The sequence below is a fragment of the Mastacembelus armatus genome, chromosome 18 (genome assembly GCF_900324485.2).
Source record: "Mastacembelus armatus chromosome 18, fMasArm1.2, whole genome shotgun sequence".
Classification (NCBI taxonomy): Eukaryota; Metazoa; Chordata; class Actinopteri; order Synbranchiformes; family Mastacembelidae; genus Mastacembelus; species Mastacembelus armatus.
Window position 1 is genome coordinate 5,750,965 of NC_046650.1, and position 15,589 is coordinate 5,766,553.

The window sequence follows — 15,589 nt, forward strand, 5'->3', positions numbered from 1 at the left end:
GAAGTGCAGCAGGAGGAGGCAGGTGTGGAGGGACGAGAGGAAAGTGAAGGACAAAAGGATAGAAGTTGTGATGAAAGTGGGGGAGAGAAGGGGTGGGGTGTTATTTCAACACCTCTGCTGTGCATTGTTCAGGCCCCGCAGGTAAACGGGGAATGGAACTTTAAAACACTTCACCTGCATGAATTAGACAGGCCCCTTGAAAATACCCGGGCGACTTTTGAAAAAGCCACTCTTTATAAAATAAAGTGGGAGAGAAGTGGCGAGGCACGCACACGGACGTGCTCAAGCACACACCCACACACGGCCGTGCACTCTCACACTCACACACAGACACACATTTTTGCAAAACTATCAGCACTGAAATATTGGCATGACACACTTCAATATCCTGACGGGAGTGAATAGGATTTTTTGATGACCTGGAGGCTTTCTCTTTCAGCGTGTGTGAGTGTGTGTGTGTGTGTGTGTGTGTGTGTGTGTGTGTGTCTCCTCTTGTGATTGCACTTATGTGTATCTGTTTGCAATAGAGGCAGCTGTCAGCTAGATCTAGACTCTGTCTGTCCTACTTTCATGAACGCATCCCTCCCTCCCTGACTACCTGGACTCTGCACTGTGGGCTAACTGTTGATTTTACCGCAGGCACCACAACCCCTGGGCCGAGCTGGGACTGCCACTCCAGCGCTTTCCCCTAAGCCCTTAAAGCTTCCTTCAACCGAGAAAAGGAGGAGGTGTTTAGGTGGGGGTGGGGGTGTAAGAGCCAAAGAGGAGGGAAAATAAAGAGAAGGAGCAGCAAAGGGTTTGAGCCCCAAATCGCTTCAAGATGCGTTCCACTGAAGTCGGAGTAGCTGAGAGTCTTGGAATCGGGTAGTGCTGGTAAGAGCCTGTGGGGAAACCGAATGGAAGCCAGGTTCCCATTTCGAGGGGTAGATTAAACTCTGCTGCGAACGCACACGGTCCCATTTACGACATACACACATATCCTCAGACTTATATCCCTATGAAGACCTTACCACGGGCTAACCTCATGTCTAAGATAAACACATAGCTGTTCCTAAATCTCGAATCCTGAATGCAGATGGAACAAACAAGTATTTGTCACTTAAAGAAACAGTTTTGGGAATTTTTTGGAAACAGAGGGAAACAGCTAGCCTGGCTATACAGCAGCTGGTTCTAGCTTCGTAATTATCGTACAGACATGAGGGTGGTATCAATCCTCCCATCTAAAGTCAATAAGCCGATTTCCTGAACTGTCAAACCAGTCTGTAAAGGAAACAAATTTCTCATGTTGATCCCAAACTTGACCTCAAACCTTAAAAATAAGCATGTAAGATATTGTTTATTGTGACTCAATCCGGCATACAGCACACCATGCAGATTTTTACAGGCTTGTTAAATGTGTATTAAAACATTAGTTCCCAACAAAAACCACTATTGTCATGTTGCAGCAACGTTAGCCTGCATTTTAGTATGTGACCAATATTTAAAAATCAATGTTTTTAATAAATATTAAGAAACATATTTGTTGTTTTCATGGGATTTGGCAGAATTAATAAATACAGAGAATAATGGGAGCCTTTTCCCTTAAAGTCAAAGCAAACAGATGTTCACTCACAAATAGACATGCAACAAATACTTTTTTTTATTTATTTATTTTTTTTTGCTTATGCACTCAGCAGCTTGGTTAAATATACTCATCCCAGGAGCTCTGCATACTTGGTGGCCCCTAGGGGCCCGCTATGGATTACACTGCTCTCCTGATACTGTGGCCTCAGTGAACTTAAGTTGAGTTGCCTTTAGCTAAAGTTTCAGACTCCCTGCACCCTGTGGCCTCTCTAGAGCAAAGCTGAGCCTCCACACACGCACACTCACACACACAACTAGCACTCGCAGGTCACACATGAGAAGAGGGGACCCTCGAGAGAACGCCTACATGCATGAGCGAAGGTGGGTGCACTCAAACACACATGTACAGGGAACTTTGGAGATGTAGGTGACCCACACTGTGGCAGGTCAGCGTCTCACCTCACTTCTTCACTCCCAGAGGGACGACTCTTGGATGGTTTTCTCTGTGTGTGTGTGTGTGTGTGTGTGTGTGTGTGTGTGTGTGTGTGCGTGTGCGTGTGCGTGTGCGTGTGCGTGTGCGTGTGCGTGTGCGTGTGCGCGTGTGTGTGTGCGCGCGTGTGTGAGGCATAAAGAATGAGAGCCACTGCATGCATTATAACCTTAATTCCTCCAGAGCTCCGGGTGACCTAATTAAATTAGTGAGGTGGTTGGAGTGAATGAGTTGAAGCTCAAAGACTTTTCCCACACCAGGCATAAACACCAGCTGCCACCATCCATGCATGCATATAAAATATATATATATATATATATTTATGTGTGTGTGTGTGTGTCATTGTAAGCTATACACTTAAACACACTAAAAACCGTAGTAGAAGTTAAGGGTATATGTGTGCGTGTGTGTGTGTGTGTGTCTCAAGGGTCTCCTTCAGCCTCTGTCGCAGGGTTCATATGCGTAGGTGTATCCATTTATAAACTACGGGGGGGTCCTTTCAATCTTTTACCCTCTCTCACACATAAACGTGTGCACGGACACACACACACACAGAGCTGTCAGGACCCGCGGCGCTCTATCACCACACACCTCCACAAGACCGCCTTAATGGGACCAATCCAGACTGCTGCAAATCATCCAGAGTACATGCTGAAAATGGGGAGAGGGGCGGTGGGGGAGGGAGGGGCGAGTGGTTTGAGACGGTTTAGCAGAAGCACAGAAAGAAAGAGATGGGGACTACTGTAGCTGTGAGGAAGGAAGGCAGAACATCTGATTGTTAGGTTCATATTTTGGCTCAGAGGAAGGGTTTGGTTTCTTTGTGGAACAATTCTTTCAGTTTGGGCTCAAAATGTCTGTGCTGTGGCTTTATGGCTGCTGGTTAGTGCATAACATTAAGTTCATTTTCAGACCAAGGTCTAAAATTCTGCCAACATTAGACCCAAAAAAATCACATAATATTGTGCCACAATCCAGCCTTCACCACTTTCAGACAAGAAGGACGTAACAGACTTTTTTTTGTTTTTGTTTTTTTTTTTTTTTGTAATGAGACAAATGACTAGTCTTTTAATACACACACATTCAGTATCAACACTTGGTCGGATCCTGCTGCGATCTTCCAGAGACCTGTATGAGTTGTAGAAGGCAGACAAACAATATAATGGAAAACAATAGCAAGTAGGATGAAGTAAAAGTAACAAGGTATAATACAAAGAACATGACATGTAATGAAAATTAAGTGTACATTACTGTGGATTTTATAGCGTACTGGAAATCAGGAGGTAACAAGTGAACCATTTTAAGTCATATTTTGATAATAATAATTATGGCTCTTATGCATTATTCCTTTTCTTAATCACTAAAGCGTTATTCAACTGAAATCAAAGACAAGCCACGAAATGTGACCTGATCTATGGTTGGCTGTAGAGAAGGTGGTAACAAGTAAAGGTATACTGAGGTGGAGAAATGAGAACTAGAGCGAGGGGGGAGGCTCTGTGGGGAAACAAGCGATTGAATGTGGAGCAGTGTGTAGAGCTCACTTCTAGCAAATGTTTGGAGGAGTCAAAAGAAGCTGTGAACAAAAGTTCTGAGCTGAAGATGCAGGAGCAGAAACATGAAAAAAAAACAGGAACAAGGATGCAAATGAGAGCGAGATGAGGAAAAAGAGAGAGGGAGATGTTTGCTTGAGAAAAGTTTCTGTTGACCTGAATTTGGCTGCGTTGTTCAGCTGTGTTCAAAGAGGAGGAGAAGTCTTGCTCCATAGTTGGTTAGTTAGTTGTGGTTTTTCTTTATGGTACAGCTGCGACTTTCAACTTAATGCGATACGCTCATCTCCTGCATTGTATTGTATGGAATATATTGAACACAGCAGGAGCACGGCAACAAGGGAAGATAAAGGGTGTGTGTGTGTGTGTGTGTGTGTGTGTGTGTTTACGGGATTGTGTGTCTCTGTGCGTGCTCTTTGCAAATGCCAAGGTATCCAGCGTGCCTCCATCCCGCGTCCCCGTGGTTACACTGGGTGTGATATGTACTGGATGTGACACAGACGCTGCAGTGTTCTGGACCGCCTCCGGACAGGAGGACGAGTGTGTGTGTGTGTGTGTGTGTGTGTAATGACAAGGACGCTGTTACCTTCAAAGTCCCATGATGCCAACTAACTATTCAAACAAGGCTCTGCATCCCTACCTGCTGACTGCTGCCTCCCATCTCTCTCCCTCTCTCTCTTTCCCTCCTAGGCCTCATCAGTGTCGTTCTGTCTTTCTCTTCACCACCTCCTCTGTCTCTCTCCCTCCCTCTCTCACCATATGGAAACTATTACTGCTCTAGTCGTTTTTCACCGCTAACATTCCTGAGGGCTTTCCAGTGCTAGCTGACTTTACATCAACCTTGTGCTCCCCTCTCCATGTTCACACTGCTCTTCATAGTTCGTTTATCACTTGCCCTCTCTTTCTTCTTTTACTATTAACACATTAACATCCAGCGTTTCCCTATTACATCCCAATACGAAGCATTGAAGGCGTGTTTATTGATTTTTTTTTTTTTTTTTAGACACTTGGTGGCGAGAGTGAAAACACAGCATTAATAAAATATCACCATGTTATAATGAACATGTTGGCAACTTGTTCGTAACTCGCACATTCAGCAAAGACAGAGACACGTTGGGATTATGTGACCACCTGATCAATGTAAATCCATTATTCACTCTCCGTACATCCCCGGTTTGATCTCCACCAGCTCCCGAGGGAAGTATCAGGCTCTGCAGCTGCTAAGTGCTCCACTAAGCCTACCAGCTAGTAGCTAACTTTGTCACTCTACTGTTTGGTGTTGGGCGGATTGTTGGTTCATTAGAGGTTTTCCACTGAAAACAGATTCCCGCTGCAGCTGGGAATCTGCTGTGAGAATGCACTTTGTGGGCTGGAAAACCAAAACCATGAGATGCAAACAGTCCCTTTCAAGTCATGCATAGTCATTTGATCCATTGTTTATAGAAGAAATATTGATTAGTGCAGCTTTAAGATGGAAAAATGATTAATTTCAATGTTTATTTTGAATCTCATGATTGAAGGTACAGAATGTGTTTTAAACCCAAGACTCAATGTTTTTTTTATTGCTGCACCGTTTGATCATATTCATTCATGTTTTTTGCACCATTTTATAAACAATTCCCACAAATTCAGTCTGACATATTTGGTATCTTTGGAAACTTTGGCATAACCACTAGAATTTAAAATAACGTTCTGTGGGTTTGAGTGGAGTTTGGCTGCAGAGCATCGGTTTGTACTGACTGACTTCAGCAATGTACTGTAGAAGGAAGTTCCCGAATACAACCCCAGTTATTCTAGCTAAACAGATGACAGTTTACAAAACAAAATTATTAAGATTCAAGCCCACTTTGTAACTTTCTTCCTCCCTTTTCCTGTCCTCACTGAACTCCCATCCATTCCACTGTTTCATCTATAATAGAAATGTTCAGAGGTATCTGGGCCATGCCTTCTAGAGAGACTCAAACTCTCATCAATTTACATTATAGCTCTCTCTTCCCCCCTTTTTGTCTCTTCCTAACCCTTCTCTGCCTCCCTCTATCTCGTACAAATGTATCTCTATCTCTCTCCAGCTCTATACACACAGTCAAAGACCACTTTCTGCAGCTCTTCTCCAGGGTATATGGTTCTTTAATGAAGACAGTAATAATGATTATGGATATTTTAAAACCGTCTGTCTGCCTTGTGCACTTGTAGAAGTAGAAGCTTCAGTGTCTGCATACAAAAGGTCCTGTCAGATGATGCTGAATATCAAATAAATTATGATGATGGATTATTAATTCCTAGAACAGTTTAAGATGACAAATATCGTGTCATAAGATAATACAAGAATTAGATCATTTCCTGTTACTGAAAGTAGCGGGAACCAAGCTCCATTATGGGTTTTTAATGAACAATTGAATACTCTGACTGATGTATGAGTAGATAATTCTATAAACACAGGAACGTGACATTATTTTATTAATATTTTATAAGGTGACCTCACAAACCGATGAAACTACAGATAATAGTGTTGTTTTTTGTTTTTTTGTTTTGTTTTTTTTTTGATGTGCAGCCTCAAGTTCAACCTGCAAAATGGCCTTCAAACAGGCTTGTACCGGCACTGGAAAAAAAAAAAAAAAAGCCCTTTTCAATTACAGAACCGATCTAAGATGAGGTCAAGATAAAAGAACACAACATGAGTAAAACATAAGAGCTCCTGAATCATTTATTGCAAACCTATCAAATGGAGCAGCAGGCAGGAGATGTAGGTGAGACGTGCGGAGCACAACAGGTCAATTTGATGGAGCTGCTGTTCCTACAAATACTCTGTCAAAGACAGATTGTGAATTGATGTTTTATATACTCCTGACCATATGTTTTACATTACGTATAGTTGATGTTCCTGAGCTGCACGGCATACAGAGGTACTGATTGCTGCAGCAGAACAGTGGAAAGTGATAGCCGCTGCAGTCCCTTCTCCATGTGGGTGCTCTGCAAAAAATCTCCATCATAGCAAGTGATTTAATCCAGCGCTCGGGCTTGAAATAATATTTTTCTTTAAAGTAGGTAAAGCAGGCCGTCAGTAGAGTGAGATAATTTTACATTTCCAAATCTTTTGGATCATATTTCTTCTACTAGAGGAGCCATTTAAAAAAAAAAAAAAAAAAAAATTCTTCAACACATATTTCATAGGAAATTCATTAAAGCAAATGAATGTGCAACAAAGTTAATTATGGTAAAGAATTAACTGAAATCTTCACTTGGTTTAAAGGTTCCATGTGGGTTTAAATGACATGTTCAAAATGGACGTTTTCATCTCAGCGTGTGTGTGTTGTGTTGTGTGTGTTGTGTGTGTGTGTGTGTGTGTGTGCGTGTGTGCTCATTGTGGCATTCTTTGGAAAGCACCTCTCCAGCAAATGAGACCCAGCGGATTTACTTTAGACAGCTACTAGATGGCCTGCAGGTGTTGGAGCTCAGCGGGTGTGTTTGCATGCACGCTTGTCTTATAGAGTGTGTGTTCGTCCCGTAGCTGATCGGTTTGCTACTCTTTTGCTCTCCTGCTGTGCATCTGACAGTGTGTGTACATTAAGGGTGGGGGCATAGCACTCAGGCCCCTGTGTGTGTGATTATACTGTGTATAGCATGAGATTAGTGCAGACAGCTTTATGCGCAGGGCTCGCCATAAATCTCCCTCGCCACAGAACCAAATACCGCCATCGTTTATTATTCCCTAATAGATCGGCCCTTTGCTGTCTCTTCTTGGCTTTCCTCTTGCACCAGGTTGTGGTTAGCCCAAGGACAAAAGCCCCTCAGAGGATGGAGGAGGTCATAGTTTAGGAGTGTTTCGAGTAAATCCTCCACACTGATTTCATTTTAGTTTGTTTTGTGCTCTCTGCCAACTTCTGTGTCCTCCCCTCCCCCTCTTTTTCTTTCTCCTGCTGTCTGATTTTTGCTATGTTTTGTTTTTGGTATTTTTTTCCACTGGACTTCATTTTGCCACAATTGTGCAGTTGCAATCTGTCCAACTTCTTGTTCTCTCTTTGTCCGTATGTGTTTGTTTTGATGCTATATCACTGTGAATCCCACCTCTCTTTTGTCTCTCGCCTGCTTCTTTCTCTATTGTAGCATTTTCAATTTTGAATTTTCCTCTCACGGACACTGCTCTCAGGCACGCCGGGCTCCCCCCACCCCATCGCCCCTTCATATTCTCGTGGTCACGCGGACGTACACTGGCACACACAAACACACACACACACACACCCGGCCCTATCCCCCACCACCTCTCCCAGCCCCACCTCACCGACTGCACCTGTGTGCCCGGCTTTGGTCCAGACACGGCTCGGGTTGCCACTGAGGAATCTGGGAAATGTTCGAGCCGTCTGATACGCTGCTCAAAGCAGGTACAACATTCAGATGGACAAGAGGAAAGACACACACATGCAGGTCACAAAGAAGCACACCCGATGTCTGAGATGCAACTGAAAGACTTTAGCTCTATAGTACATGTACTTACGTTGTCTCGAATCTCAGGTTTTTGAAATTTATTAAGAATTTATTGGATATTGATAGCAAACCACCTTTTATGCGTGTGAAATTTAAAAAGCTTATATGCTGCAATGAAAGAGTGGGAGAGAGTGGAGTGGAAGGGTATGTGGGGGAGGACTGGGATGGTGAGAAGCAGGAGGTGTAAGAGGTCAGGGGGGAGGTCAGGGAGACTGACACTTGAGTCTTCTCAGCTCAGCTCGGGGGTTGCAGCAGGGCAGCGCTTGGGTTGAGAAAATGATGTTCCTGCCTTCATAAAAGACCTAAGGAGAAGAAAAGAGAGGGAAGCTCACCCCCTTCTCCCTCCGCCCATCCTCCCTACATCTCTTCTTCCTCCGCCTACTCTCCCCCCACTCTGTGTCACCTCTGGCCCCCTCCAACTCCCCACACCGTGTTTCAAAGTGTGGCCACATGAATGGCTCTATTGTTAATGGCTGAGAAAAAGGGAAGGAGAGAAGGAGGAGAGAGGGAGAGTGGACAGCAAAAGAGATGAGGGAGAGTGAGAGAGAGAGAGAGAGCTTCTCTTTCGGAGCAAAATGTGGCCAAGAAGAGGAAAGTAAAAGGAAAACATGATGTTGCTCGAGGCTGTGACTGAATGGGATGATTTATTTAGATGTGGTCACAGATGAACTCTATAAAGTTGTTTATAAGTTCACCTCGCTTCACTTTTCCCTCTTTGCATTTCACCTTTCCTTCCTCTCATGTGCACAATCTGTCCTGTACTTTGCGGTTGGACTTTAAGGGGGATTTAATACATCCGTTTACAGAAAAAAAAACCTGTGTGAGTGATTGTATACCACTGTACTGGGTGTGTGAGTGCAGTGAAGGTTTATTGACGCTGAGGGCGTCACACAGCAGACAGGGACACTGTAATCTGAGATAAATACATGGCGTCTTTCTTCATCACATGATTAGATTGGTACAAGGTCTCCCTAACCCCTACTGTTTGCAGTGCACACACTCACTACCATTTACTAACAAACACTCAGTTAATCGGGGTTATCTGACAACCTGAACATGCAGCCAGTCAGAAAAGTCTCCTGCAGGAAATATGCTTGAGTTCACTTTAAATTTCTGTTTTTCCTACTTCTTTTTCTCTGTTTTTCTGTCTTTCTCTTTTGCCTTTGTTATTATATTTTAACACCTTTCATGTGGAGTGTTTGCCTTTGTCTCTGTGTTAGCTTTATGCTTGTTCGCCACATTTCTTTTTTGCAACATACCTTGCCTGACATGTTCAATATTTTTTTCACTCACAGTTTCTCCCTTCACTGATTTTTCTGTTCTTTTTCAAGCACTGCACCTGCCCAGTGGCATTTTACCTTAACACTCATACCATCCCCTTTGTGTGTGTGTGTGTGTGTGTTTGCTTTGCCATTCTGCAGTGCAGCTCGACTGTGACTCAGGGTACCATCAGATACCACTCACAGAATGTGTCATGCAGGAAGCAAAAGGTGCTTGTTTTTGTAAGCGTGTGTATGTGTGTGTGTGTGTGTGTGTGGATACCTGTGTGTATGTGTGTGTGTGTCGGTGGGTTTCAGTGTTCATGTTTAGGGAAAAAGTAAACTTGTGTGTTAGGATGTGGGTGGATGTGTTTGGGCAAACCTTTTGTGTTTAGCAGGAGGGCTTTTGTATGGGCCTGTGTGTGTGTATTTTTTTATTTATTTTTTTACTTCTACCTTTGTGAGGACTTTTTTCAGTGTAACTATCAGAGTGAGGCTGGTCCTCACTTTTTCAAGCTCCCGTTAGATGATTTTAGTTCTGGTTAGTTTTAGAGTTCTGGTTAAAATTAGGTTCAGGGTAGGGGCTGGGGTTAGACATTTAGCTGTGATGGTTGAGCTTTAGAGTAAGAGTCTAGGGAATGCATTACATCAGCGAGTGTCCTCACAAAGATAGAGACAGAAGTATTTGTGTGTGTGTTGAATAGATTTTTATGTTTAGTCTTTGCTGCAGAAGCCTCAGGAACCACCACTATGTTTACAGTTGATACTCTATAAATAATGTCGGTGCTCGCGCTCGCCTGCCTGACGCATACAGGAAGATGAAATATGTGTGTCTGTATGTGTTGAGTCGTGCTGAGTACCTGCTTCCCCACTTTAAGTATTGCCTGATAACCCCAAGTGACCTGGGTAATGAGAAATGGAACAGTGACTTCCCAGCAGGCCTCTGGGCTCGCCTCAGCTAAAGCCTCTCTGCTATTCAGTCTGCGCTCTCGAGTTCCCCTCTGGTGTACGCCGCCAGCCAAACACACCAACAGATAAAGCTTGCATCTCAATTTACAGCAGGTGTAAGGCATTTAGCCTGCAGTGCTAAGAGGTAGAGGTAACCGGCATGAAGGGAGAGGATGTGATCAGAAAAATGCAGACATAACGAAGACTAACAAAAACACTGTGGCGTTTTGTCCAGTGCAACTAAACAGTTTTTTTTTGTTTTTTTTTATCACAAAATGAAGATTTTTAGAAAAGAAGAGCAGTGTTATTGGTCAGGTAGGCCTGTACACAGCTCAGTCACATGATACTAGCGGTTTTCTAATTAGTACAATAAAAATCATTTGGCACCTTTCCTTACTACCTAATATTGTGAATGAAGAATTAGCATGAATTTCTGTCAGCTTCAAAGTGCTCTGATTTAGTCCGTTTGGAGCTGAAAGGCAGACAGAATTGTTTATTGGACAAATGGAAATGTCATTTGTTGCTAATGTGACATTAGGGTTTGTTTTTCTGTCTTTTTACAGTACTGGTGCGCGACATAATTCTCGGTGCGTCCGTGCTTTGTGGTCTTGAATTGTTTATTTTTTAATAATGGTCACACGGTTGTCTGACAGCAGAACAGAGAGAATAATTAAACAAGTCTGAGCACTGCGAGTCCCTAGTGCTCATATGGATTTGTTGCAAGCAGAAATAACGTGTGAGTCAGAGCTAATAGAAAATAGGTTCCTTAACATTACAGGCGTTTGCTTCCTCCCACTTCCACATCAAAGTGTCACTTGCTGTGAGAATGCTAACAGTGGAGAAAGCCCAGCAAAGCTCCTCTTCCTTTTTTAGCTTTTACAATATACCTTTAACTCTTCTCCTGTCAGCTGTGACTTTTATTTCCACCTGCAGTGTGCATGGGCTGCTGTCAGTTTTTAGCCAAGCGTGCTAACATGACACATTAAAGTCATCATAAGCCTGAGGAGCCAAGTTGATAACTCATAGTATTTGGCCTTATCAGTAAGAGATGGCCCTGTGCTGTGATGGCAATGACAGTGCCTGAGTCATTTGTTGAGCTTGTGCCCCTCTAACTGCTGCGTTTCATGTTCTCAACTCTGGAAAGACCTTTGGAAGCTGTGCAGTAAGTCCACCAGCCCTGTGTACTGCAATAAACCTTTTCATGTGGCCTTCTAACCGGGTCTGCTCAGTTTGGGTTTGTGCTGATAGGCAGAATTTATTTCGCTCTTCATGTGAAATATTTCCTCAAAACCTGTTCAGTGTTTATCCCAAGAAAGCAATTCAACAACATTAAGACTGCAAAACTTCAAAGCTGTTCGCTGAAAGCCATGGTAATATATAATGATGACAATAATAAACCATACCCAAGCACACTTTGTTGAATTTAATCAAACTGTTGCATTAAAAGCGCCTCAGGCTGCAGGTTCCCCACAGGTGTCAAATCATCGGTTAGGCCATAAACAAACAAACAAACTGTGCATCATTCATCTCAGAAGAGGATAACAGACTGACATCAACACAGCTAGTTAGCAAACTAATTAACTCTACATACCTGAAATTTGGCATTGGCAGCTTCACTCTGCTGATCTGCGACGACAGTTGTCTGTTTCTTTCTCCGTGGATGTGCCTCAGTTCTCGCTTCAAATGTGAGCGCTCACGCAAAGAAATGAGTTCGGCTGCAAAATTTAAATTGAAGCAAAGAAGAAAGAAAGAAAAAGTTACATTTTTGTGTTGTTGTTTGCAATATTTCCCTTTTCACTTCCTGTGCTCACATTTATGTGTGCACACACCGAACGTCGTGTTTATTTATGTTATTGCTAATATTGTGCCTGTTTATACTCTTCTGAGTGCCAGAAGTTGGCTCTTGCATCCATCTGAATATTTAAGTATATATAGAAGATTCTGATGACTATTTCTGAACAGACAGGAAAAATGCATGAATTATTGGTTTAGATTGGTGGTTTTGGTGCTTAGATTTTACTCCCTTCTTTCTCAAATACATTATAGGGTCAGCAGAGGAGAGCTTGAGCTTCTGTGGTAAAAATTTATTTGTGTCACTGACTGCACAGCAGTTCCTCTATAAAGGCACCTGTTCCCCATAAAGGAGAGAAAATAAGAAAGAAGTAGGAGACGTAAGAGACGTAAAGGACCCATCTGTTGCTCATTCAGCAGCAAGGACAGGTGGCTCTGAACTGGTTTATTTCGCTGTTGCAGGAAGCAGAAGACTTGAATTAATAATTTCCTGCCTTTCTCTGTTCCCCATCTCCTTTCTTTCTTCTCATTCTTTGCTCTCTCCAGGTTCAGGGACGACAAGGGCTACATCCTGTACCCTCAGATTGGGGACCGGCTGGACCTCATCTGCCCTCCACTGGACACGGCCAGGTCCACACCAGAGTACGAGTTCTACAAGCTCTACCTCGTGTCGTCACGAGAACAGGCGGACCGCTGCGAGGTGATGGGCCCACCCAACATCGTACTCACCTGTGACGAGCCCACCCGCGAACGGCGCTTCACCATCAAGTTCCAGGAGTTCTCCCCCAACCTCTGGGGCCACGAGTTCAAGAGTATGCACGACTACTACATCATCGGTGAGTCTAGGAAACAGAATGACAAATATGGTGTGTTTGTGTGTGTGTGTGTGTAGGGGTGGGTGTGGTGGTGGTGGTGGTGGTGGTGGTGGGGGGTGTGATTGGGGTGTGGTTGTTATGATTGCATGGCTGATTTCTGATTGTGTCTGAGAGTGTTTGTTTATTTCACTGATGACGGTTGGGCGGGTGTATTTAGACTAATTAGGTTTGAGATATGTGTGTGTGATCCGGTCTGTGTGTGGATTCATTACACCCAAAGAATGACCTGATGGGGCCTGCATTTTTTTTAGGACAGTTTAGGGTTTGTGTTTTTGGTTTTTTTTGACAGATTTTAATTGGAAGTTGAAATAAATACTCTTTTGAATTATGGTAAAAACAAAAAGAAAATATTTTCGATTCTTTTAATTTTTTGCAGTGTGCCCCTGAATTTAGCCACTTGTGTGGGACATTTGTGTTTACTCATGTATAGTTATCTTCATACTTTAGTTTCTTTTCTCAGAGTTCGTGTGTGTGTGTGTGTGTGTGCGTGTGCGTGTGCGTGCGTGTGTGTGTGTGTGTGCCGTTGCTTTGTCTTCAACCCGCTGGCTGAATGTTTATTGTCTCTGCCAGCCGTGCAGTGCCCGTAAATAGTTCAAACTGTGCGTTTTGTTTTTGTCTAAGGTTTGTGTGGAGTTAGGTTATGTGAATGCCTGATGAGGTCATCAAGATGAGCCAGGACAAGCGTTTGTATCAGTTGAAACAATCTGCAAGTAAAGGTCGCATTAACCCGAAACCTGTGGGTTGTTTTTAAATACAGAACAAGAGCCTAGAGCGTTCGGCGCACACAACAGGAGCAGTACACGCAACACACACTGGATGCATGCGATCACGTGCGTGTATACTCGCACTGTCTCACACCCACAAGTTTTCAGTGCAAACACAGGCGCTGTAAAAACACCTCAGGAGTGAGAGAGCGAGCAAGGTAGACGGATAGAAGGAGAGAGACCCTGTTTGATTCCCACAGCTCTCCTCCCACGCACCTGCGAGCTCTATTCACTCAGGTGTGCAAATGCTGTTTTCATTTCTTTTCATCTGCGGGTGGAAAAAAGGGGCTAAAAAATGGAGGGAACAAGTAGAGCCAGGAGAAGGAGGAACCTGGGACAGAGTTGGAGACAGACAGGGAGAGAGGGAGACAAAGAGAATATAAGATCTCTCGAAGTCCGTGATGTCCCTCATGTCTCTTTGTGTTCCATATTTGCTCGGCAGTTTCAGGTGTGCTCGGTTTTCACTTGAGTGCATCGGCATAGAGTCAAATATTGTCTTTTACAGTTTGATATACACTCAGTGACCAAAGTTTCACAAAACGTCCTCCTCAGCTCCTCTGATATTATTTTTTACATAGAGTTAATATAAGTTAGAAAGGTTGCCAGGTTTGTGTTTTTTTTTTTTCTATTAAAAATTCATGCAACTGAAAGTGTTTCTGCTGCTGGGCATCCATAATTTAAAAATGCAAAACAACTGCTTTAAAGCTAGTTATATTGTGAAAACTGTTAGTATTATCAGGACAAACGTAAGGCCTCTACTAACATCTGGTACTGAATACTGTATTTCTAGACTTCTATGTGTTAAGCCTGCAGATAACCATCAACGTACTGGTTACACAAATCACCACATCTGTAGTTTTAAAGGACTGTCCCTAAAGTTCTGATTTCTAATCCAGTGTGACTGCACAGATAGTTATTAGAGAGTGTGTGTGTGTGTGTGTGTGTGTGTGTGTGTGTGTGTGTGTGTGTGTGTGTGTGTGTGTCATTGTGTAAGCAGAGGGCCAAATATGGCTCACAATCTCGATTTTGCCCACCTCTTTTCTGTACTCCTACCTGGTAACCAGAGCCTCCAGAGATACAAACACCTTTATCTCCACACACAGACCAGACTGATCGATTGACAGCTCCAGCCCAATCAATGACAGCAGCAACACAAGGTCATACACACACTTTCTCTCTCTCGCTCTCTCTCTCTCTCTCACACACACACACACACACACTCAGGTTTGACCACACATTTGAAGAGAAAGGAAGTTGGAGAGCGAAGAGACGAGAGTAGCTGATTGTAGAGAGCGTGTGGTACTGATAACATATTGATATGGTCAGCAGATAGCTTGTGTATAGTGAGCATTCTGTCTTTGATCAGGTTTTCTTAATGAAGAATTACACCGACTCTCTCTCCAGAGCATCTGTGCATTCAGTGAGGCTGTGTGATAGTTAATATCTGCTAATCCTGCTGCTCATTGGGAGCCACATATCTTGCAGTAGCCTGTGTGTGCTAACTGGCCCTATAGGGAAGATACCATGCATCCTCAACACACTATGGACTGCTGCTTCAATCTGCTAACTTTAGTGCATGCGGATGCAGAGGCCGTAGGGAAACGGTTTTCATTAACCTATAGTATAGTGTGATTTAATTTGCACACAGTAAAGCGGGCACACGGGAGGTGGCTGCATGGTGGTCTGGAGTTGTTAATCTGGTGAGGAGCAGAGCAGCACCACCAAGAAGGTGGAGGTTAATTTCAAAGTTAAACCCATTACAGATCGCCAGTAACTTGCTTAAAGCCCACGGGGTAATCAGTTTGCTTTGCAGTTTGCCGCTGTGACGCATAGTAAATGATACTAACAACTCTTTAGATTTTTAAATAATCTG

General features: G+C 43.4%; 1 protein-coding gene across 1 annotated transcript in view; it reads left to right on the top strand.

Moving 5' to 3' along the window:
- Positions 1-15,589, top strand: part of efnb3b (ephrin-B3b) — a 73,838-nt gene that overhangs the window by 22,840 nt on the left and 35,409 nt on the right. Inside the window, exon 2 of the mRNA XM_026298512.1 lies at positions 12,624-12,913. Within this exon, the coding sequence (XP_026154297.1) occupies positions 12,624-12,913 (290 nt within the window). The remainder of the gene's footprint in view (positions 1-12,623; positions 12,914-15,589) is intronic.